This window comes from Primulina eburnea, chromosome 11 (genome assembly GCF_022965805.1).
Source record: "Primulina eburnea isolate SZY01 chromosome 11, ASM2296580v1, whole genome shotgun sequence".
Classification (NCBI taxonomy): Eukaryota; Viridiplantae; Streptophyta; class Magnoliopsida; order Lamiales; family Gesneriaceae; genus Primulina; species Primulina eburnea.
This window is the reverse complement of record NC_133111.1, coordinates 14,060,213-14,084,456: the sequence shown is the minus strand read 5'-3', so window position 1 is coordinate 14,084,456 and position 24,244 is coordinate 14,060,213. Positions and strand designations below refer to the sequence as shown.

General features: G+C 38.6%; 1 protein-coding gene across 1 annotated transcript; it reads right to left on the bottom strand.

Annotated features, from left to right (window-relative positions):
- Positions 1 to 13,137: 13,137 nt before the first annotated feature.
- LOC140805413 (U-box domain-containing protein 52-like) lies at positions 13,138 to 23,960 on the bottom strand. Its single transcript, XM_073161684.1, is given in 11 exon segments — positions 13,138 to 13,242; positions 13,525 to 13,844; positions 13,847 to 14,027; positions 18,482 to 18,733; positions 18,871 to 19,287; positions 19,361 to 19,462; positions 19,847 to 19,893; positions 19,972 to 20,192; positions 23,081 to 23,199; positions 23,282 to 23,400; positions 23,724 to 23,960. Coding segments are annotated over 11 exon segments (2,052 nt in total). The 5' UTR covers positions 23,911 to 23,960; the 3' UTR covers positions 13,138 to 13,155.
- Positions 23,961 to 24,244: the final 284 nt, after the last annotated feature.

Below are 24,244 nucleotides of genomic sequence, written 5' to 3'. Positions count from 1 at the left end.
TCGCCTAAAATTGCACATTGAAACCGAATACTATTTCTAGTCGGTTTAACCGTGTGTTGATTAATATTTTTGAAGCTAATTTCAATCTATTCTCTTTCGAGTCAAGATCAAACAACAAACATGCAAATAATTGGCCAAAGTAAAAGCATGACAATTACGCAAACATTAATCAATAACATAAATTAATTCGTAAATCAAATAATTTAGTGAATGAACAACATCAAAAGTTTGTCCCTATCGTGGTCCCGATCACAAGAAAACTACTCCATAAATTCAAAACTAGAATCAAATCTAATTTTCGAATTCATGAACGAAAATAAGAAAATAAGAGAGGAGAACATCTAAGCAATGGTGCGCGGATCTTGCGTGTGAAGTGCGCGATTTCCTCTCGTTTCTCCCAAGCCGTCTCCAACTTCAAAGATGCGGAAGTTCTCCCTTTTTTCTCTTCTCCAATGTCGGCTGAAAAAAAAATCCGATCAAAAAGTCCTCAAAATCTTTTATTTTTTCCTTTTTATTCCTTTAAATCTCCAACGAATCTGCGCAAAGTTTTGGATCTGATATCACGTACACAGACCCCGTGTAAGCCTCAGGTATAGAGCCCGTGTACATTCGAATAAAAATTCATTCCGGGAGATGCTGGACACGGACCTAGTGTAGGGCTCTGTCTTAGGGTCCGTCTTCGTATGAAAATTTCTTCTCTCGGATGTTGTTGGACACGGACCCCGTGTAGGAGTCCGGGTTAAGGTCCGTCTTGGCTTGCTAAAAGTATTCTTTTGGCTTCTAAGGCACGGACCCTTACACGGGGTCCGTGTAGGGGTCTGGTTGCTCTCCTTGTGCTATTTTCCTATTTTTCCGGGTATTTCTGACCTTGCATTGCGACGTTTGACTTTTATTTCTTTTCTTTGGCTTTTATCATCTTTTAGTCAAACCTACAAATAGCAACAATAACACGAATTAAGCGCAAAACTCGGAATTAAGACGCCAGATAAGCACGAATACGACAAAATAAAGTCCCTAAAAGGCCATAAATTCAAAACTAGACTCAAATCTAATTTTCGAATTCATGAACGAAAATAAGAAAATAAGAGAGGAGAACATCTCAGCAATGGTGCGTGGATCTTGCGTGTGAAGTGCGCGATTTCCTCTCGTTTCTCCCAAGCCGTCTCCAACTTCAAAGATGCGGAAGTTCTCCCTTTTTTCTCTTCTCCAATGTCGGCTGAAAAAAAAAATCCGATCAAAAAGTCCTCAAAATCTTTTATTTTTTCCTTTTTATTCCTTTAAATCTCCATCAAATCTGCGCAAAGTTTTGGATCTGATATCACGTACACAGACCCCGTGTAAGCCTCAGGTATAGAGTCCGTGTACATTCGAATAAAAATTCATTCCGGGAGATGCTGGACACGGACCTCGGGTAGGGCTCTGTCATGGGGTCCGTCTTCGTATGAAATTTTCTTCTCTCGGATGTTGTTGGACACGGACCCCGTGTAGGAGTCCGGGTTAAGGTCCGTCTTGGCTCGCTAAAAGTATTCTTTTGGCTTCTAAGGCACGGACCCATACACGGGGTCTGTGTAGCGGTCTGGTTGCTCTCCTTGTGCTATTTTCCTATTTTTCCGGGTATTTCTGACCTTGCATTGCGACGTTTGACTTTTCTTTCTTTTCTTTGGCTTTTATCATCTTTTAGTCAAACCTACAAATAGCAACAATAACACGAATTAAGCGCAAAACTCGGAATTAAGACGCCAGATAAGCACGAATACGACAAAATAAAGTCCCTAAAAAGCCATAAATTCTAAACTAGAATGAAATCTAATTTTCGAATTCATGAACGAAAATAAGAAAATAAGAGAGGAGAACATCTCAACAATGGTGCGTGGATCTTGCGTGTGAAGTGCGCGATTTCCTCTCGTTTCTCCCAAGCCGTCTCCAACTTCAAAGATGCGGAAGTTCTCCCTTTTTTCTCTTCTCCAATGTCGGCTGAAAAAAAAAATCCGATCAAAAAGTCCTCAAAATCTTTTATTTTTTCCTTTTTATTCCTTTAAATCTCCATCGAATCTGCGCAAAGTTTTGGATCTGATATCACGTACACAGACCCCGTGTAAGCCTCAGGTATAGAGTCCGTGTACATTCGAATAAAAATTCATTCCGGGAGATGCTGGACACGGACCTCGTGTAGGGCTTTGTCTTGGGGTCCGTCTTCGTATGAAATTTTCTTCTCTCGGATGTTGTTGGACACGGACCCCGTGTAGGAGTGCGGGTTAAGGTCCGTCTTGGCTCGCTAAAAGTATTCTTTTGGCTTCTAAGGCACGGACCCTTACACAGGGTCCGTGTAGCGGTCTGGTTGCTCTCCTTGTGCTATTTTCCTATTTTTCCGGGTATTTCTGACCTTGCATTGCGACGTTTGACTTTTCTTTCTTTTCTTTGGCTTTTATCATCTTTTAGTCAAACCTACAAATAGCAACAATAACACGAATTAAGCGCAAAACTCGGAATTAAGACGCCAGATAAGCACGAATACGACAAAATAAAGTCCCTAAAAGGCTATAAAATTCGTGCTTATCAAGGGCATTCAGACATAATTCATCAGCCACCACAAGCCTTGGAGAGGATTTTGCGCTTGGAGTTGGAGATTCGAAGATTTTCCGGGCGTCATTCCTCGTACTTTCGTCACGAATAGTATGTCTGATCTAGTTTTTATCATTTAAACATTGTTGTGTTTATTTCTACCATGAATTCTAGTAGCTAAACCAAAATATTTGTTGGGATTTAAGGTGATCCTACCCCAAACGTTGATTTAATTAATTTATATTTCGATTGTTGCTTTGTTCTTGAATGTGCTACTGTTTTTATTGTGTTGTTAGAGCGTAGCTAACTTTAACAACGTTTTATATTGCGAGTGAATTGGAGAGAATAGCTTGTGATAGGAACGAGTAGCATAGTCCGTAGATCTACAATTTAAAAAGATACATGAAATTGGATACGCGCCGTTAGTCATAGTTGGGTAGGGCGAAAATTAGGGGATTTCATAGATCGACATGCGATTCACTCTTGATAAATAATTAAAGACATTTAATTACTTCACTGAGTAGAATTATTTTGGCATAGCTCGAAAGAGTGTGTTTAATTGAATAGGAAATCCTGTCGGAAGCATACAATCACTATCGAACGAATTAATTAATTAACGAGGGGTAGGTGAACTAAAATTCCCAGCAAATTCATTTCTCATTGCATTTTTAATCAACCATCCTAGATATTATATCTCATTATCTAATTCCTGTATAAATTTTATTTGCATATTTATTTGAGCATAGTAGTACTAAACAAACGATCAAATTTTCGTTGCTAAAGATTTGATAACTAGAAATAATAATTGTCAAATACAGTCTTCAGTGGAAGATACTCGTACTCACGTACATTATACTATTACTTGACATCGTGCACTTGCGATTAATTTTAAGCATACAAAACCATATTTTCATTAAGGATTCGACAGTGCAAGTTTTGCTCGATCAACATGTCATGGTGTTAGTCTCAACTAAATCAATTCTATCAAAACATGTCAAAATATTCATCACTTAAATAAAAAGCATGCATATACGTAATTTTTTCTTTAAACCAAGCATGCACCGTATTTATCATAATTACGTAAAAATCGTAAACATGATGCATAAACATTTAAAATATCATAAATTTGTGTTCAGGGCGCTGTCAGTACCAAAATCTCACATCGGGTGCAAAATGACCATTTTGCCCCTGAAAACCCAAAAATTATCGTTTTTCTCTTGGACCTCTAAAATTGACCCGAAGCTTACAAAATTTCTTTAAACATCCCAAAACATATTTAAAAGCATTTCTAGACGTAAACTCGAGCTCATTTCACAACATAAACGGTTCGTTTTAAAACTTGGACCCGAGTCTCGGTTTTATCCCGAATCGACTCGAAACTCAACCAAATTTCCTCCAACTTGAGCCATAACTTAACAACTCATTCTAAACCATTTAATACTTAAATTATGCCTTCTAAATCCATAATATTTCGGCCGGCACACTACCCCTCATTAAACTCTCGCCCACCCCTCCCTTGTATACTTATATTCCAACACTTGTCTCCAACCCCTTATATATTCGGTGCACCTTCTACCATCACGTGTCCAACCTTTAAGGCTCACCATTTAGACCTTAATGAACCTCCTAAACCAAGCCTAACCGAGTCATAATGTTGTTGCACAAGCCAAATGCAGCAAACGATCAAAACTAGCATGTCTTCTCTCGGTCAAGCTAAACTCCCAAGGATCGAGCTTCTCCCTCAACCAAACACCCGTGACTCAATCCTAACATCTTACTAGACTTTACAAGGTCTGAAACATAGCTTGGTTCAAGCCTATGCATGGCCGAACATTTCCTAACACTGATCGAACCCTCAAACGTATAACCCCGCTAGACTCGAGCATTTCCCGATCGAGCTTGACAAACTCGACACTCCAGCACCTAGACATCAATATCCCCGACCAGCACAGCCCCCTTGCATCACAAAATTTACAGCCCTTGCACTAAAATACTGAAAATGTGAGCAAACTTCAAAACCATGCAAGTTTCATGACAAGATTGTAACAAAAACACAACCACAAGAAGGATCCTTAAAATTTCGAACACACACATAATTTCCAGCATAGTATTGGCGTGAATGAAGAGAAAATAGAAGATATAAGCGTGCCTCGATGAATTCCACGTAAGAACGTCGAAGAACGAGAGTCGGGGGACGCCGGAGGAATTTATTTTGCAAGAAATGCACATGGCCGAAGCTTTGCTTGTTATGGCTACTGAAAATGAGATAATTTTGAGTGGAGGGGAAGGTGTCGGCTGATGACATGATTTGTTTCAGGTTTAAGGTTAATTAATTGCTAGGTTTAAGCTTAAATAATTGGTTAATGGGCCCAAGTATAAAATAAAATGGCAGAAAATAGATATGGAGTCAATCAAGCTAAAAGTAGGTCTATTAAGTCCAAATACATCCCCGGAAAATATTTTGTGTTGGAAAGTTTTTGAAAATATTAGTTGAATCCTCAAAAAGTCCCTCAATTTGATAAAATTTGCGTACCGGATAAAAATAAAATCTTGCTGGTAAAATACTAAATAAAAACCCAATTTGAAAAATACGCTTAAAAACACTCTATATTGATTAAAAAAATTACTACATTCATAAACTAATTTTTCTGATAAATCACCGGTCTCCATTCCTCGTTCGAGCGCAAAATGCAACTTAAAAATCTTAATGTATGAAACTTTAAAAATATCATGAAATAAATCCTATCATGCAATAATTAAGCATAAAATGCATAAAAATAATTAAACTCATAAATTAAATAAAAACTTAGATTGCATGAACTTTAAATAAACAATAAATTAAAACACAATTAATGAAATAAACATACATTTAATGCTTTAAAATAATTTAATAAAATAACAAAAAACTTTAATAACTTGCATGCATGTGGTTCACGTGGACCTTCAAATTTTCGGGACGTTACATATGTTGTTGTACCTGGTGGTGTCCTTCTCGAAATTCTGGGACAAGGAAGCAGCAACGATTCTTTCAGTCGAGGCAAGGATAAATCCTTTATCCGCAAGACGATATTGCCCGTATACAAGTGTTTTACGTTAACAGCAATCGTCCCTAAGATACAATGACTCCTATCTAGAGTAGTAGCACAACAAACTCTAGATTGCAACGAACAAAGTTATGCAACAACTTTCAAGTGTAGAAGAGAGAAAAATGCAACAATATGAGATCTCCAAATTTTTCCAACCCCAACAATGATGTAGTAGAGGATTATTTATAAATGACCACCGGTTGCATAGAAGAAATGCGTCTTTCCGGACCGGATGCGTAGAAGAGACACAACTTTAGTCAACAAACACATTGGTTGGTGCATAATCAGTCAAGAACTGACACTTTGAATGCCAAGGGACACACACAATTTCCGAAACATCGCCGCGCGCGCAGCCGCGCGACACTACGCGCGACCGCGCGCGACCTTATGTCCTCGCCCAACAGTTGGTTAGAACATCGCGTGCATCCGCGCGAGAAGCTGCGCGCGGTCTGTCCTCTAGGCACAACAATGCGCGCGCACTCGCGTGGGAAGCTGCGCTGCCGCGCGCATTACTCTGTTCGTTGGCCACCGAACCAGAGACCAGCGCGCACCCGCGCAGGAAACGGCACATACTCTTGTCCATATGCATCATCTTGGCGCGAGTACTCCCAATAAAATTTAATTTCCAAGTAAACTTGGTCCAAAAAGATTAATATTGGTCAAAGACCGCACCGCACCTCACCTCACCGCACCGCGCCGAGCCGGGCGGGCGCGCGTGTGTGTTTAATTCACCGAGACTTAGCCTACTAGCGTCTTCCGCCGTCTAAAAACTTCTGGTACCCCTTGGGGCCCAAACCCATAGCTCAAACTAGGAGCTAATGAGGGAGACTCACCTAGGCTAATCTTTCAATGTGGGACAACTCCCACTTGCTTTACTACTCTTCTCTTTTATCATTTCATTTATCCAACAATCCCCCACATGAATGAAACTTATGCATGTATGCAGATCCACTTGAAAGTTCTTTTGAACTATTATTGCATCGGGAAATGTAGCTTTTGGCTTGGAACCTTCCGTAGTAAAATACTATCGGATTTACTAGTTGCTTGGTGACGTGATGTCTTGAACCATTCAACCGTTTATGTAAACCAAGTCAACAGCACTTACACAACAATAGCTCTAACATATTTTGTTCTCATGTTGTGTCCGTTTCGGCCCTGGACCATATCTTAGATTCATAAGTGTTCTTGAAGCGGCCATTACTTCACACTTATGTAGGTGATCTCCTATCAAGAGTATCCTGCCATACTCTACCTATTAGGTATAGGAATCATTAAAAAAAAATTTAACCTCACCACATGTTGCAGGTACATTTTACTTGGACTTTTTAGGAATGAGCCTTCATTGTTTCCAAGTGTTCAACCAATGTTTATAACTTAGTTTTCCCATTGAACCAAGGTTTTGGGATCTCCAATTCACAAGGTTGGGTTACCGCTATAAACATTTTTATTTTGTGGCTTTCAAGCCCATTCCCCTTATTAGCTTGTACAATTGATCTCGATTAATACCTTTAGTAAACGGATCCGCTAGGTTTTCCTTTGATTTCACATATTCAACAGAAATAACCCCATTTGAGATCAATTTTCTTATGGTATTATGTCTTCGACGAATATGTCGAGACTTACCATTGTACATACTGCTTTGTGCTCTTTCTATTGTTGATTGACTATCACAATGAATAACAATAGAAGACACTGGTTTATTCCAACAAGGAATATCTTCTAGGGAGTTTCTTAGCCACTCGGCTTCTTCTCCTGCTTTGTCCAAAGCAATAAACTCGGATTCCATCGTGGATCGAGCTATACATGTTTGCCTAGAAAATTTCCATGACACCGCTCCTCCACCAATCGTGAACACATATCCACTTGTGGACTTGGAGTCTTTTGTGTCAGATATCCAATTTGCATCACAGTATCCTTCCAATACTGCTGGATATTTTGTATATACCAATCCAAAGTTCATGGTGTATTTTAAATATCCAAGCACTCTCGTCAAGGCTTTCCAATGATCCTTATTTGGATTGCTTGTAAACCTACTTAACTTGTTTACGGAATATGCAAGATCTGGTCGGGTACAATTAGTCAAGTACATTAGACTACCGATTATCCTTGCATATTCTAGTTGATCAATAGGTTCTCCTCGATTCTTTGCTAAATGAACACCCAAATCTAAAGTTGTTCTTGCCGAAGGATTGTCGAGTGCCTTGAACCTTTCAAGAATCTTTTCTTCATAATGAGTTTGTGATAATATAATTCCTTCAGAATTCCTAGAGATTTTAATCCCTAATATTATATCACATAACCCCAAGTCTTTCATATCAAAATGTTTTTTCAACATTTTCTTAGTATTCATGATCAACTCAGGATCATTTCCCACGATTAACATGTCATCTACATAAAGGCAAACAATTACATATACATTTTCATTACCTTTAATGTAGACGCACTTGTCACACTCATTGATTTTGAAACCATTTGATATCATTGTGGTATCAAATTTTTCATGCCACTGTTTAGGTGCTTGTTTGAGTCTGTATAGGGACTTGACAAGTTTATACCGTCTTCTCTTATCCGGGTACAACAAACCCCTCGGGTTGTTCCATATAGATTTCTTCTTCCAATACTCCATTTAGAAAGGCTGTTTTAACATCCATTTGATGAATCTCAAGGTCATGCAGCGATGCAATGGCTATGAGAACACGAATGGATGTGATTCTCGTAACTGGAGAGTATGTGTCAAAGAAATCATATCCCTCTTGTTGTCTAAACCTTTTTGCAACCAATCGAGCTTTATATTTATCTATAGATCCATCTTCTTTGTATTTCTTTTTAAGGATCCATTTGCATCCTAAAGGTTTACAACCCGGAGGAAGATCAACTAACTCCCATGTATGGTTGTACATGATGGAATCTATTCACTTTTGATTGCTTCTTTCCAGAAAGGAGCTTCTGGATTTGATAGAGCCTCTTGAATAGTTCTTGGTTCATTATCTAACAGGTATGTTAGAAAATCGGGACCAAATGACTTTTCAACCCTTGCTCTCTTACTGCGCCTTATATCTTCATTGCCTTGAACAGGTGCAACCGAAGTTTCATAAGGTCTTTTGTTTAGACGGGATTCTATCCTTTCTTTACAAGGAAATATATTTTCAAAGAATACTGCGTTCCTTGATTCAACTATCGTTCCCTCATTGATATCAGGAATTTCAGATTTGTGCACTAAGAAGCGATATGCACTACTATTATTTGCAAATCCAATGAAGACGCAATCAATTGTTTTCGGCCCAATCTTAACTTGTTTTGGCTTTGGTATTTCTACTTTAGCCAAGCACCCCCACACTTTGAGGTATTTGTAAGATGGTTTACGCTTTTTCCATTTCTCATATGGAGTATCATTGTTTCCTTTGAGTGGTATTTTATTGAGAATGTAGTTCGCTGAGAGAATCGCTTCCCCCCACAAGTTTTGGGGTAAGCCTGAGTTTATCAACAACGCATTCATCATCTCCTTAAGAGTACGATTCTTGCGTTCTGCTACTCCGTTTGATTGAGGTGAGTATGGAGCTGTAGTTTGATGAATTATGCCAGAGATTGTGCAAAATTCTTCAAACGGAGCAACATACTCTCCACCTCGATCACTTCTTATCATTTTGATCTTTGAACTGAGTTGATTCTCTACTTCATTCTTATAAGCTTTGAATGTTTCTATTGCTTCATCTTTGCTTTTCAATAAATAGACATAGCAAAACCTTGTGCAATCATCAATGAATGTTATGAAATACTTTTTCCCACCTCGAGTTTGTACATATTTTAAATCACATATGTCAGTATGGATTAACTCAAGCGGCGTAGTACTTCTCGTTACCGAATGGAAAGGGACTTTTGCCATTTTTGCTTCAACACAGATCTCACACTTGTGTTGTGGATCCTTTTTAAATGTAGGTATTACATTTTGGTTTGCAAGTCTTTGCAACGTGTTAAAGTTAACATGTCCCAATCTTTCACGCCATAAATTTGAACTTTCAATCAAGTACGTAGAATTTATAACTTTATTCTTCGCCTCTTGGCGGATAACATTCATTACATTCATCTTAAAGAGACCATTATCTTGGTACCCTTTGCCTATAAAAACACCACTCTTGGTTAACACAAATTTGGCCGATTCGAACACAAGCCTAAACCCGGCCTTACTCAACAAGGAACCGGAAACCAAGTTCTTCCGAATGTCCGGCACATGCAGTACATTCTTGAGCGTTACTTCTTTTCCTGAAGTCATCTTCAACACCACTTCTCCAACTCCTACGACATCAGAAGTTGTAGAGTTTCCCATAAATAGTTTCTTTTCACTGATGGGAGAGTAGGATGAAAACATCTCCTTTTCGGCACAAATGTGGCTAATAGATCCGGTGTCTATCCACCACTCTCTTGGATTGTCCACCAAGTTGTCTTCAAATACAACAGCAGATAAATCAAGTTGAGACATATCAATTGGTACATATCGTTCTTCGACGACATTCGCTTGCCTTTGTTTCTGCTTATTATTGTCTCTTTTTGGAAGACGACAATCTTTTGACATGTGATTCGGCTTGCCACAATTGAAGCAATTCCCTTTGAACTTCTTGGCTTTTCCTTGTTTCTTGTCATCGTTCGGTCGCTTTCTCTTGTGACTAGTGCTTGATTCCGCTAGATTTGCTTTAGCTTCAGATTCCATCGCCCTTTTATATGTCTTGGCCTCAGAGTTTCGGTTGTCTTCCTCGATTCTAAGTCTCACTATTAGATCTTCGAGTTTCACCTCCTTGCGCTTATGTTTAAGATAGTTTTTGAAGTCCTTCCACATAGGCAGCAACTTCTCGATTAGTGCTGCTACTTGGAAGGGCTCATTCAACAACATTCCCTCAGAAAGTAAGTCATGCAGGATGATCTGAAATTCCTGCACTTGGCTAATCACGGTTTTGGAGTCAGTCATTTTGAAGTCCAGAAACTTACCAACGACAAACTTCTTGATGCCCGCATCCTCCGTCTTGTATTTTTTCTCCAAGGAATCCCACAGTTCCTTTGCAGTCTTTACTGAACAATAGACACCATACAGTGTGTCATCAAGTCCATTCAAAATATAATTTATGCATAAGAAATCACTGTGGTTCCACGCTTCCACAGCGTTTCTTCGTTGTGTGTCGGTATCGTCTTCTGCAACTGTAGGTGGATCCTCATTCAGAAACCGAGATAGACTCAGGGTAGTGAGATAGAACAACATTTTCTGTTGCCAACGTTTGAAGTCTGCGCCGGTGAATTTTGATAGCTTTTCACCATGAGCGGGAGCAGTGGCCATAGAAGTGAATGATGTGCTTGACATTTTCAGAATTCAGAGATGTAGAACACGAAATATCGTCTTGCGATTGTTGTTGTACCTGGTGGTGTCCTTCTCGATTATTCTGGGACAAGGAAGCAGCAACGATTCTTTCAGTCGAGGCAAGGATAAATCCTTTATCCGCAAGACGATATTGCCCGTATACAAGTGCTTTACGTTAACAGCAATCGTCCCTAAGATACAACGACTCCTATCTAGAGTAGTAGTACAACAAACTCTAGATTGCAACGAACAAAGTTATGCAACAACTTTCAAGTGTAGAAGAGAGAAAAATGCAACAATATTAGATCCCCAAATTTTTCCAACCCCAACAATGATGTAGTAGAGGATTATTTATAAATGACCACCGGTTGCATAGAAGAAATGCGTCTTTCCGGACCGGATGCGTAGAAGAGACACAACTTTAGTCAACAAACACATTGGTTGGTGCATAATCAGTCAAGAACTGACACTTTGAATGTCAAGGGACGCACACAATTTCTGAAACATCGTGTCGCGCGGCCGCGCGCGACCTACTCTTCTCGCCCAACAGTTGGTCAGAACATCGCGCGCATCCGCGCGAGAAGCTGCGTGACCGTGCACAGCTCTCTGTCCTCTAGGCACAACAATGCGCGCGCACTCGCGCGGGAAGCTGCGCACCCGCGCACATTACTCTGTTCATTGGCCACAGAACCAGAGACCAGCACGCACCCGCGCAGGAAAGACGCGCGCATACTCCTGTCCATATGCATCATCTTGGCGCGAGTACTCCCAATAAAATTTAATTTCCAAGTAAACTTGGTCCAAAAAGATTAATATTGGTCAAAGACCGCACCACACCACACCTCACCTCACCGCACCGCGCCGAGCCGAGCCGGGCGGGCGCGCGTGTGTGTTTAATTCACCGAGACTTAGCCTACTAGCGACTTCCCCCGTCTAAAAACTTCTGGTATCCCTTGGGGCCCAAACCCATAGCTCAAACTAGGAGCTAATGAGGGAGACTCACCTAGGCTAATCTCTCAATGTGGGACAACTCCCACTTGCTTTACTACTCTTCTCTTTTATCATTTCATTTATCCAACAACATATTATATATTCAAGAACTTTATCTATGCAACTTGTATGAGCATACAGACAAAACATAATAACATTATTAGATAAAATTGTAAAATATTATTAAAATAAATATTGTTTTACATTAGACTGAATAAAATCTCAAGCCACAAGTTGACTTGCTGAGCACCTACTCTAACACTTTCATGGATCTCTTTTTAAGTTACCCACGATGTAGGGCAACTAGCTGATGTAGTGCATGCCACCATGTGTCATATGTCAATATGGTAAACAAAAGGACCAAAGCGGACGGATTAGTTGCTTTATGGCAAGACACTTTAGTACTCTATTATTATGAATTCATCAGCATGTTTGGGACACATTTTTTGAGCGGTAAATTTACTTCTTCAAATTCAAGTGGTTAAATAAAGTCGAGAGAATCGTTCTATTTCACATCCGGCGCAACAGAGATGTTGAATAAATTAATTAGTTTTAACAACAATTTCAGTCCTCTTCCTTGTGCCACTCAAAGAGCTAGATTAATGTGGCCTATAAAGGAAAAAGTAGTTTCTAACTTTTCACACCAAGCTATACTTATAAATTCACTTGGGGTCAAATTAATTGAAATCTAATATCCATTTTCTTAGGCATTAGCATACTCTCTTTTTTTGTTGTATGTATGAATGAGTCAATGACATAATATGAGAGCCTCATACTAACTATTTATGATCAGAGTTTGACTGCACAAGCATGAATCAACACATTTAATTACATTCCAACTATAAACATAGGCAGTAGAAAGGCCTTCTGCTTGTCCAGGAACAAACATGATCAGTATCTCTAGCTATACCTATATTTCATAAAATAAGCTTCACATCATTTAAGCTCGAGCTCGATTTTGTCTAATATAGTTATGTTATAAATAATCACTAAAAGAAAAAATACGAGGCAATTTGACTATTTTTGTCAATTTTCCTTCTAGAAAACTTTTGGTGGTAGCCTCTGTGGGAAAACGTGAAAAATGGAAAGCGAGTTAGATGCCATTAATTATCTTTACAGAAAGGATACTTGCTGGTTTTAAAGATTAGTTTTATATCATATGTACATATACCTTCAGTTAGCTCCTGGTAGAGATGCATAACTTGAACTCTGTTTTGGATTGCTACCTTTGAAGTGCGGTTGAGGGTCACTCTTGATTTGCTGCAGAATTTTTGTACATTTTTTAATTGTAATTTAGAAAATAAACCAAGTTTACTAAATTTAGACGTCCCCTAATTTGATTGAGAAGAATAATATATATTTTTTGGTAGAATTGAACATAAAGTGTTTTTCTTTTTTATATGTTCTTGGACCTCTATTGAGCAATTAATTCCATATACCCAAGAACAGTTTTTGGCAGATACTGGATAGTATTTCCTCTAAACCATGCATAGTCAGTTGGGAGGAATTAACTAAAAGTTGTAAATGGTCCAAGTAACTGACCTTAGTAGTAGCAGCAAGTTTGTGACTCGGTGGAGCTGCACTTGTAGCCACCAGAAAATGAGTCATGTTTTCTTCAGCAAATTCTCTCAATCTATTAAGCTCTGGTAAAACGATCTTGCCAAGGTCTGGTCTGTCTTTCCGCCTTAGTTCTGCACATTGGATTCCAAGTTTTGCAATTGTTAAGGCCTCTTCTACAGGACAATCTGGAACTGAAGAATCCAACATCTCCACCAATGTCCCCTTCTCAATCGCCCGTGCAATATGGTGAGTTAAGCCCATTGCTGGTTTTGCTGTTAGTATTTGTAGAAGCACGACCCCTACGAATAAATGTCCGATTTCACTCCAAGCATGCCAGTTTGCTGATATTCAGAATCAATATAGCAGAAAGTTCCAGCTATTGATGTCATTCGGTATTGTGTTACACCATCTGCTACATTAGGAGGCACGAGTCTTGCCAATCCAACATCACCAATTTTGCTCACATAGTTCTGGTCGAGAAGAATGTTTCCCGGTTTAAGGTCTCGATGGACCAAAGGCTCTGGCTCTCCACACCTATAAATAAAGGGTTCCTAACCCTAATTAAGGACGCTTTCACGCTCAATTATTTACGCCAGTCTTATATTTTTCTCTCAAACACTATACTGACTTGAGCGTCGGAGTGGCTTCGCCTTTGGGCGGAGTCATCTCACCCGTTTTCTTTGACACACAGTTATATTTTTGGAGCGGTTTGATTCGGTATATTGAATAATTGGTTCGTGATCATCGATTCAAGGTATTTCTATGAATGCGCATTTTTTGAGCGCATCAATGGCGCCGTATGTGGGAACGAAATTTATCCACGCGATTTGTCTTCTACCGGTTGAATTAAGAAGAAAAAAAATAAAATTTTCCCAACCCATCATCCACAGCATATTCAGTGAAGGAAACAAAACAATTGCCTCGAAAACGTGCCCCATTTTATCTAGAATCTTGCGATTGTGTTCTAAATACGTCTCCCCGCCACCAAGTGCACGTCTCTTTCCTAAACAAATTTACCATCTTTACTATTGCACTCCGGCCGAGAACCGTTGTTCGAGCCATCGACCCATAAGCACGGTTCACTGTAAGCTGCTATGTTGAGCACCAATATGGATTCACGCCTCGCCACCTCAGCCACATGTCTATGGGGTTGGAAAATTTCCCGATGGATTGTCCTAGAGCCGTTGATGTTACCTCTATTACGGTTTGTTATCTTCCACGAGAAGAATACGCTAACTCGCCGCAGCCCAAACCGAGGCTGACATCTCTCCACCTCCAGACCCTATCACTTTCTCCCGTAAAATCAGAGAGATTGTGGCTAGGCGGTTAACAACTCTTCGATGAATATGCCTTCACAATTGAAGAACAAAGATTTTCCAGGATGCAATACAATATGCAAGCATATCGGGACCCAGGCGGCTTCTAGCTTACCAATATAGTTATATTTTTATGAAGTCCATTGAATTTATCATATGCGGCCTACGTGGTTGGTGTCGGTACATCCCCTCAAGCAACAGAAAATGGGCAATTGTTTTAAAGTGATCAAAATTGCAAATTGATTGACAACTCGCTGGAGATAAGTTCCTTGGTTACTTTTCTTTTAATATAAGTTAGTCAAAGTTTAATTTTTAAAGATTTATTTATATCACTACTAAAAGTATGAGATCGGCATGAGTTTGCAATGAATATCTTATCAACAACTCGTTAGCCTCAACCCCATGAATTCAATTCTTAACGATTTATCTTCTTTTTGAAAACTATTATCAACACTACAATATGAAAAATGCCATATAATTTTCATGATGAAACTTGTCGTATGGACATTGAACTCAACATTCCAACCTCAATGGATATTTCATACGAAATTTCATATGCTGATAATTTTCTTTTAGAGGTCATTCTAGTTTCCCAGAGGAGTTTGAAGGAGCACTATTGATTAGAGAGTAATGAATTATTTACGTTGAATTGCTCCAAGGCTTGTGTTTCTATTTTATTGGGTGTCATTATGTTTTGCATGATAACCTTCATCTCTCTACCATTTATTTTTGCCAATGAAGCCCATGTCGGTGGAAAACAATCATCAAAACCTTGAAGCGGCGTAAAGGGTGAAGTAGCTCATTAGGTTTTGAATCTCTGGTTTGGTCACTTGTTTATTTGTTTTAAAATTGGCTTTTGGGAGTTTCGATACTTCAAAGGTGCTACTCTTCCTCCATAAATTTTCTTAGTCCATACGATTTCATGAACTTTGGTCATTGCACGCTCAGAGTGGGTTATTTAAACATAGTTTCTGTTTAAACATTTATTTACCAAACTAGATTTCTCACTTATTAAAATTTGAGACTGCCTATGTTTCAGACAATTTTCTTGCCAATTCTTATGATATGTTATCATGAGTTCATATTTGATGTCACAACTTATGACAAACGGGATCAATTCCGGATAGTTGCTTATAGCTATGCTTGAACCACAAGTTAAGAATATTTCTTGGCTAGGGGTCACTGTCTTGGTTGCTTCAGTTTTTTCGTCTACCAGATTATTTAAATTAGAGACGGTTGTTCTTTAGTTCTATAGCATTTTTTACACTAATGCATACTCTGAATCCTTATCATAATTATATTTTGTGGAAATATTTAAAAGGAATTGCCTCAGCTCAAATCCTCACCGTATAGATCTAACTAAATCTTTAGACAAATTTCATAGTTGTATTACTTTATTTATCCAAACAGCACGGGATCATGAGTGATGTTGGATTATTCTGAGTGATGGATCTAACCTCTATATTAAAACATGTTGAAATCCTACAGTGGTTGTTTGGTTGAGCTTAGATAATTCCTTCCTTATTTACTAAATTTTGGGAGAAAATATTTTTAAGGTCTAGCATGACTTCACGATTATATTTGGTGATTTTTAATATTTCTTCCACTCGAGATGTCACAAGGTAGTTCTTATCTGTTATCCTGAATTAGCTATTCGAGGCCACATGAGCTCAGACTTCGCATTGTTTCATAAAGCATTTATCCGTCCCAAGCATAGCATGACATCTTAATGATATTTTATGTTGAACTTCACATACTTGAGATAGATTTCAGTGGGTGTTTTACAGTTTTATGTGAATAGTCGGAGACACATGTGCTCAACCCTTACATTATCACATCAGTGTCCTACAGCATGCTCGATGCACCGTGCCTAGGCTCGACACATGTTATTTTCACTAGCAGGCACCCAAGTTCGGCACTTCAGTAAGCCCGACCTTGCTCGGCACCTCAGTAAGCCCGACCTTGCTCGGCACCTCAGTAAGTCCAACTTTGCTTGGCAAATACATAAGTCCGACCTTGCTCAGCACCTCAGTAAGCTTGACCTAGCTCGGCACCTCAGTAAGCCCGACCTAGCTCGGCACCTCAGTAAGCCCGACCTTGCTCGGCACCTTAGTAAGTCCAACTCTGCTTGGAAATTACATAATCCCGACCTTGCTCGGCACCTCAGTAAGCCCGACCTTGCTCGGCACCTCAGTAAGCCCGACCTAGCTCGGCACCTCAGTAAGCCACCTCAGTAAGCCTGACCTTGCTCGGCACCTCAGTAAGCCCGACCTTGATCGGCATCTCAGTAAGCCCGACCTTGCTCGGCACTCAGTAAATCCAACTCGGCTTGGAAAACATATAAGCTCGACCTCACGCTCGATAACAGTAATTTGATTCTTAATCTATTGTTCTTTATTTGAGCTCGGCTCTCAGCAGACTATTATCTATTGCTCTTTATTTGAGCTCGACAGCAGACTATTATCTATTCCTCTTTATTTGAGCTCAACTTTCAGCGGACTATTATCTATAGTTCTTTATTTGAGCTCGGCTTTCAACAGACTATTATCTATTGCTCTTTATTTGAGCTCGATTTTCAGCAGACTATTATCTATAGCTCTTTATTTGAGCTTATTTTCAGGAGGATCTTATATATCTCTTCATTGAGCTCGGTTTTCAGCAGGATCTTATCTATAGCTTATCATTTTAGCTTGGTTATTAGCATGATATTCTTTATCGCTCTTCATCCGAGCTCGACTTTCAGCAGATATTTATCAACGACTCTTATTTGAGTATGACCTTCAAACATCTCAGAACATCATATCAAACTGTATTTTTGTTCAGACTCTTAATCATGGTCTACTCGGACGCATATTATCTTCTCACGACAATCGATATATCTCGAACTTCTTATATATGTTTGATCTTATGTTGGTCTCGACATCTTGACCCGACTTCTTATTGAGCAGTACAGCCACTCTTGGCTCTTTTGACTTTCTATCGACTTAGCTGGAAAGAACATTTATTCGACTACCAATTCAGTAACTGATGACTATATTGGCCGCTTAATTTGGCTCCCCTCAAAAAGCACACTCCACAACAAACGCTCAAAGGACACTATTACATGCAACGAGAATACTATCTTACATACTCTAAAATATAATTCATTCATTTAATGTTCCTCCATCATTTCACTCTTCGTCACTTTTTTTCGGGGGGTGCTAGTGATGATATGGTAAAAATCCTATCATATCATTAATTATATTTTAGAGATATTACAAGATATTGTATTGATATGCACAAATCTAGTTGCCATATATTACAAAATTCTATACCATCTAAGACTCCACACCTATAAATAAAAGGTTCCTAACCCTAATTAAGGTACGCTTTCACGCTCAATTATTTACCCCAGTCTTATATTTTTCTCTCAAACACTATACTGACTTGAGCGTCGGAGTGGCTTCGCCTTTGGGCGGAGTCATCTCACCCGTTTTCTTTGATACACAGTTATATTTTTGGAGCGGTTTGATTCGGTATATTGAAGAATTGGTTCGTGATCATCGATTTAAGGTATTTCTATGAATGCGCATTTTTTGAGCGCATCAACCAATTTTGCTCACATAGTTCTGGTCGAGAAGAATGTTTCCCGGTTTAAGGTCTCGATGGACCAAAGGCTCTGGCTTTGTCTGGTGGATAAAGTGTAGGCCTGTGGCTATCTCTGCAGCAATTCTAAACCGAAGTTGCCATGTGAGGGGGCGAGTGTTATCTCTCCTGAAAAGACGATCGTCCAAGCTACCGTTGGCCATGTACTCATATACTAGACAGCCGTATTCAGGGCAGGCTCCAAGAAGTAGGACCATATTTGGATGTCTCATGCAACTTAGGACTTCAACCTGCATTATGAAAAGGATTTTGATTAGAAATGGTCAAAGAACACGGTCGATAATCATTACTATATCATTAAAATTATTATAGATAATTGATATGTTTCTTGGGGAATGCATATCATTTGCAGAAGTAATATCGTTACCTCTTGTTGAAACTGTGATCTTCCTTGAGCAGCATCGGGACGCAAGACCTTAATTGCCACCGGAGTATGATCAAGGTGACACTTATATACCGGACCATAGCCGCCTTCACCGATTTTACGAGTTTCAGCAAAATACTCGGTAGACTCTTCGATTTCTTCAATGGTGTATCTTCTGTATCTTAATGGTGATATAGTTACTGCTCTTTCCTTTTCTGAATCTTTTAGCGCGCTCATTTCTATGCTAAGTCTTTTCTGGGACTCCATTTCTGCAACTATCTGAGCTGATTGAGCATTCTCCATGGCTTCTTTATATCTAGCTTTCTCTTGTTCAGCAGTAACTCGTGCTGCTTCTTCTCCCTGTCGAGCTTCTTCTAGTCTTGGCTCTTCTTCTAACCTCCACCGATGAAGTTCCACTGCCTGCATATAAAAGCATTTTAAGAACCTATATACACTGTCGCAGAACAATCAAATCAAATGCCCTTGATACAACCTTTTGTTTAGCAGTTAGAGCTTCCTTACATGCAGTGCTGTACATATCCATAGTTTTCTGTAACTCTAGCTTCAGCCTTCTCATTTCGGCTTCAACGTCATCCTGGATAATTTTTAGAAATCAAAGAATATATTTTAACATCAGATTTAATAATAATGAGATTATGAAGTATATATGAGACAATTTTATGGTGATTTAGTTATAGAAGGTGCTTCCTATAATCATCTGCATGCAGGGAAGGTGGTATTCTAAATTATTATATATTCACTAATAAAGTTCCAATCTTGTAAATCTATTTTGTTTATGTTGTACACTTGTACTGCATATTATTCTATTTCTATTGTTTAGTATACAACACATCAGTTTGTGTGTGTGTGTGTGTGTATTAAGGACTTGGAATTTTTCGTCTAGATAGTGTAGGATACTTCAATGGTATAAAATATTAATCTCTTATATTAGAAAAAATGGAACAGAATATTACTTGACTATATCAGTGTCATCAACTGCAGACTTCGGCGGTGTCTTTTCTCCCCCTGTTCAACGTTTCATGAGCTCATCTACAGAATAATCGACAAAACGTAACATTGTTTATGAATCAAACAAAGACGAACTTCTAAAACTAGGCAAATGTTTAGGGTGCTGGTCAGCGGAAGTATTCTCATTATCCTTCTGCTGCATTTTGTGTATTTGAGATGCGAGAGGGGACGTGAATGGCGCAAGACGAGAAGCATTTCTCACGAAAGAGATCTTCGATTTGGAGATGACGTAAACTGTACAAAAATCCGGTGCGCCCTTGGAGACACTGGTGGGAATGTCTACAGTTTTCAATCGTCTGCGAACCAAAGAATGTTGTTGAGCTAATGGTTACCACTTACAATAGTTAATACAAACCCACAACGCTGAATCAGGTTGAGTCATTTTGCCTAAATGAAAATCATGGCGCAGCCTTCGATTAATCATGCACCTCGGGGATGAAGAATGAGTCTTGGTGCATTTAAAGGATCGAGAAGCCCTTTAAGCGTGCTTTCTGACATTTGTTTTGAGTGATTACCACTTGCCATAGTTATTAAAAATAAATAAAGCATAATGAGATTCATTTCTTATGCCTAAATGGATTTCAAGATAGTCACAGATTAAGCGCGCGCCTTGGTCGTGGAGCACGAGCCGTGGTGTGTTGAAAGGATCAAGAAGCCCTGCCCTTTAAGCGCTTTTTAATACAGGGATGATGACATCGACCAGAAATGCCAAGGAATGGTCATTCCTTTAACTAATAGATAAATAAATATTTATTGTGTAGCTGTTCAATAGTTTGTAGGGTATAATTTGGATCACACATGTGTTGGATCCCGGTTTTCTACACGCCCAAACGCAGCGAAAGTTTTAAAAATTTTAGATCTTGACATTCAAGATGTTTGGACGCTCGTATGATTTTAACCAAAACATTCATAGGGTGTCAGAAATTATACCTTTATGAATTAATCAATGGACACCAACCGATCCGGTATTACAGATCTGGCTTTTGATTAATCCCTACGAACTTTCTTCAAGAGGCTTCTTTCTTTTTCTTCTAATCAAGTCCACGACTAGATTGTTTGATCCTCTTCCAAATTGCACTAAAAAATTTGGAAGAAGTTTTACGTTGAGATCTAACACGAAAAATTCGACTCAATAATATAAGCCGGATTTTTTCTTGTTTTGAGAAGAGATTTTTTTAAGAGTTTTGAAACAGCCAAAACTTTTCTTTTCCAATTCTTGGAGAGTCTCTCGAAAAACCTATATCCAAAAAGGAATAAAGAAATCTTAATATTTCTTTAAACATGATTTACTTAATTAATATCATTAATTAAGTAAACTAAATATTTGGAGGAATAATTGATGCAACTCTCGTGAATCACATTTTGCGATTGGTGGAGGCTATTCCTTTTAGGTCAAATTTTTCTTAAAAAGAAATTTTCATGACCTAATTATCATAATTAACATTAATAGGCTTGATTAATTAATTGGGCTAGTCCAACTAGTTTCATTAATAAATCAAAGTGCATTAAGAACTTTAATTATTTAGTATGTTGGACTTTTACTCCTACAAGCTCATTAAACATATCTCTCATCATATTTAATTTAATTTTAATAAACTCAACCTTTGAGCTTAATAAATTAAATTCATTATAAATTCAACATTTGAATTTAATATTTAAATTATAAATTCAACTCCTTGAATTTTATCACCTCCAAAATTTAATATTTAATAAACACAACTTTTGAGTTTAATAAATTAAATTATCAAATTTTATAAATTCAACTCCTTGAATTTATTCTCTCCAAATTTCATAAATTCAACTTCTTGAATTTACTATCCCATAAATTCAACTCTTTGAATTTATTTTCTCAAAATTTAATTATCATAAATGCAACTCTTTGAATTTACTATATCATAATATAAATTCAACTCCTTGAATTTATTCTCTCAACGAGAACAAATGATTCAGTACTTGTGTGACCCTCAATGGTTCAGGGATACAGCTAGCTGTGGGTTCACAACGCTTTGTGATTCAGAATAATATTTATTCTTATTCGGGCTTATCCTAGTTAGCCCCATTTTTTTCATCAACACCTTGATCAAGAATTTCAGAACTCATTTCTGATTGCACCCATCGGATCATGGTAAAAGCATCTAGTAGCATCGCCCCATGATCCCCTAGGTATCACTGATAGTGCCTGCAAGAACCAGTAGAGTATGATTAACGTACAGTACGGTCCCTTCATCTCATATATCCCGATCGAATTTGCAACCATTGGTTCATCGAGGGTTGCATAATTATTCGATAACTGTGTGATAAGTATAATAGTGGCATCGCGTGTACTATTCGAGAACTCCTTCTCTAACGTACATCTCATACTCTGGCCAGAGATTCCATGCACTATTATTTCATCAGATCACACAGGATATCCACACCCGTAGGTTAGCGGTGAATCCCCGACTACAATGCACTGGCTCCTATATGTGTCGCAATTGTACCCAACCTCGCCACCTGATGACTCTCCTGGAGCCGGTAAACGAGTCAAAGCACAGCCCTAGCATATAGAGCCTCAGTGTTGTCCCGGGTCGTAAGGACTAATGGTGTACAATCATAACCACGGACTTATCCTCTCAATGAATGATAACCACTTGGAAAGTCCGAGGGAAAATCATCATATGACTACCCATCTGCATGTTTGGACATCTCTATGCCCTTACCAAGAAACGCAGTACACAACATCACAGATGCTAGTCTCGAGCTCAAGCGACCTTTATCCATGTTTTAGGCGGCTGAATCGAGTAGGAACGAATTTAGAATATGCAGTGTTTACAAATGAGTTTCAACATCGAATTACGATTCATTTGTATTAAAGCATAATCAAGGACTTTATCTATGCTGATTGCATGGGTATACAGATTAAGTATAACGAAACCATTTAAAAGTTAAATTATATTAAAATAAAGATTTTTTATTTCATTTGAGTCAATAAATTCCCTAGCCAACCGTTGGCTTGTAGGACATCTACTCTAACAACATGAATCTCTATTTCAATAGTGGGATCATCTTCTATAATCCTGTAGTGTGTCTCACTAAAATAAGTCACATTACAATAAGACACAAGTCTCGCCTTGCGCCTAGACTTCATGACACAAAGGCACCTAATTGCGCATTGAGCCCCATCGATGCAAGACAAGGAACTTACTTGATAAAGCCATTTCGGGATGCTCCAAGAACTAAGTTTTTGATTGCACCATGTGCAACGTATTCTGTTATAGCTTTCGGTACATTGGTATCCTCCAGCACCACATCAAAACACTGTATCTATGGAAAAGAACGACAGACGATTAGATTCTCGCATATACCGCTGGTCGAAAACAGAGAGCAGTATTGATTTCAGCATTACATCTTTCCTATTGCAGAAGCAATGGAATGTGAGGAATAGCTCCTTGGTTTGTTTTTCAAGAACTTGCTTATAGGCTAATGTGGCTCCATTAAGATCATGAATCGCATAATTGTTCCCAACTGCATTCACAATATCAAAGAAAAGTCCCCTTCATTTAGAAGAATTGCACACAAATATTTCAGTCAAATCAAAGTAAGGCGTCGATCGAGCACACAGCAGTTGAATGAAACTAACACTTTTTTAAAACACCCAAATCATTGTTACCAACTGCATTCTCGAAACTAGCACTTTCTTAAAACAGAGTACGCGTAAAAATTTAACATGTTTTGCCTCGGATCCATGCGTGGTGCAGATCCAAAGAAATTACAGAATCTTATATAAACCGTGTCAGAACACAGGACCAGTGAGGAAAAGTACTAGGATCGGAGAATGCGTTACGTACGTGAAACCGACGAAGATGGCTGGACGACATGAATGAGTATAATAGTTTGGCCTTTGGTAAGGAAGTTCTCTATTGCCCATTTGAGTGCATATTGGCTTCCTTTATCTTTGTCCAATGCTACCGCAACAAGGCCATTGCGGCCACCCTTTTTCCCCATTGTGCTTCCTTTTGCACTTGGAAGCCACATTTTCACTCATGCATATTATTCAACTTTTTATAGGAACTTTGCACACACCGAGTAAAATTACTATTTCTATTGGGTCTTTTTCTTTTGAGAAACTTTTGTTGATTCTCTAATTGGATATTTTGTTGGTTGAGTTATTGGAAACCATTGAAGAAAGAAACCAATGAATGGTAAAACAAAAAATTCTCATCCTTTTGCATTGGTGCCACTGGTTAGATGAGTGACCACAAAAATAGTAGGACTCCTATTTGGTCACAAATCAAGTTTGAAAATTGAGAAGTGGCCAGCAAAAAAAATATAGAGGTCTTAAGTAACTTCTTTCGATAAAGTGTCAAGT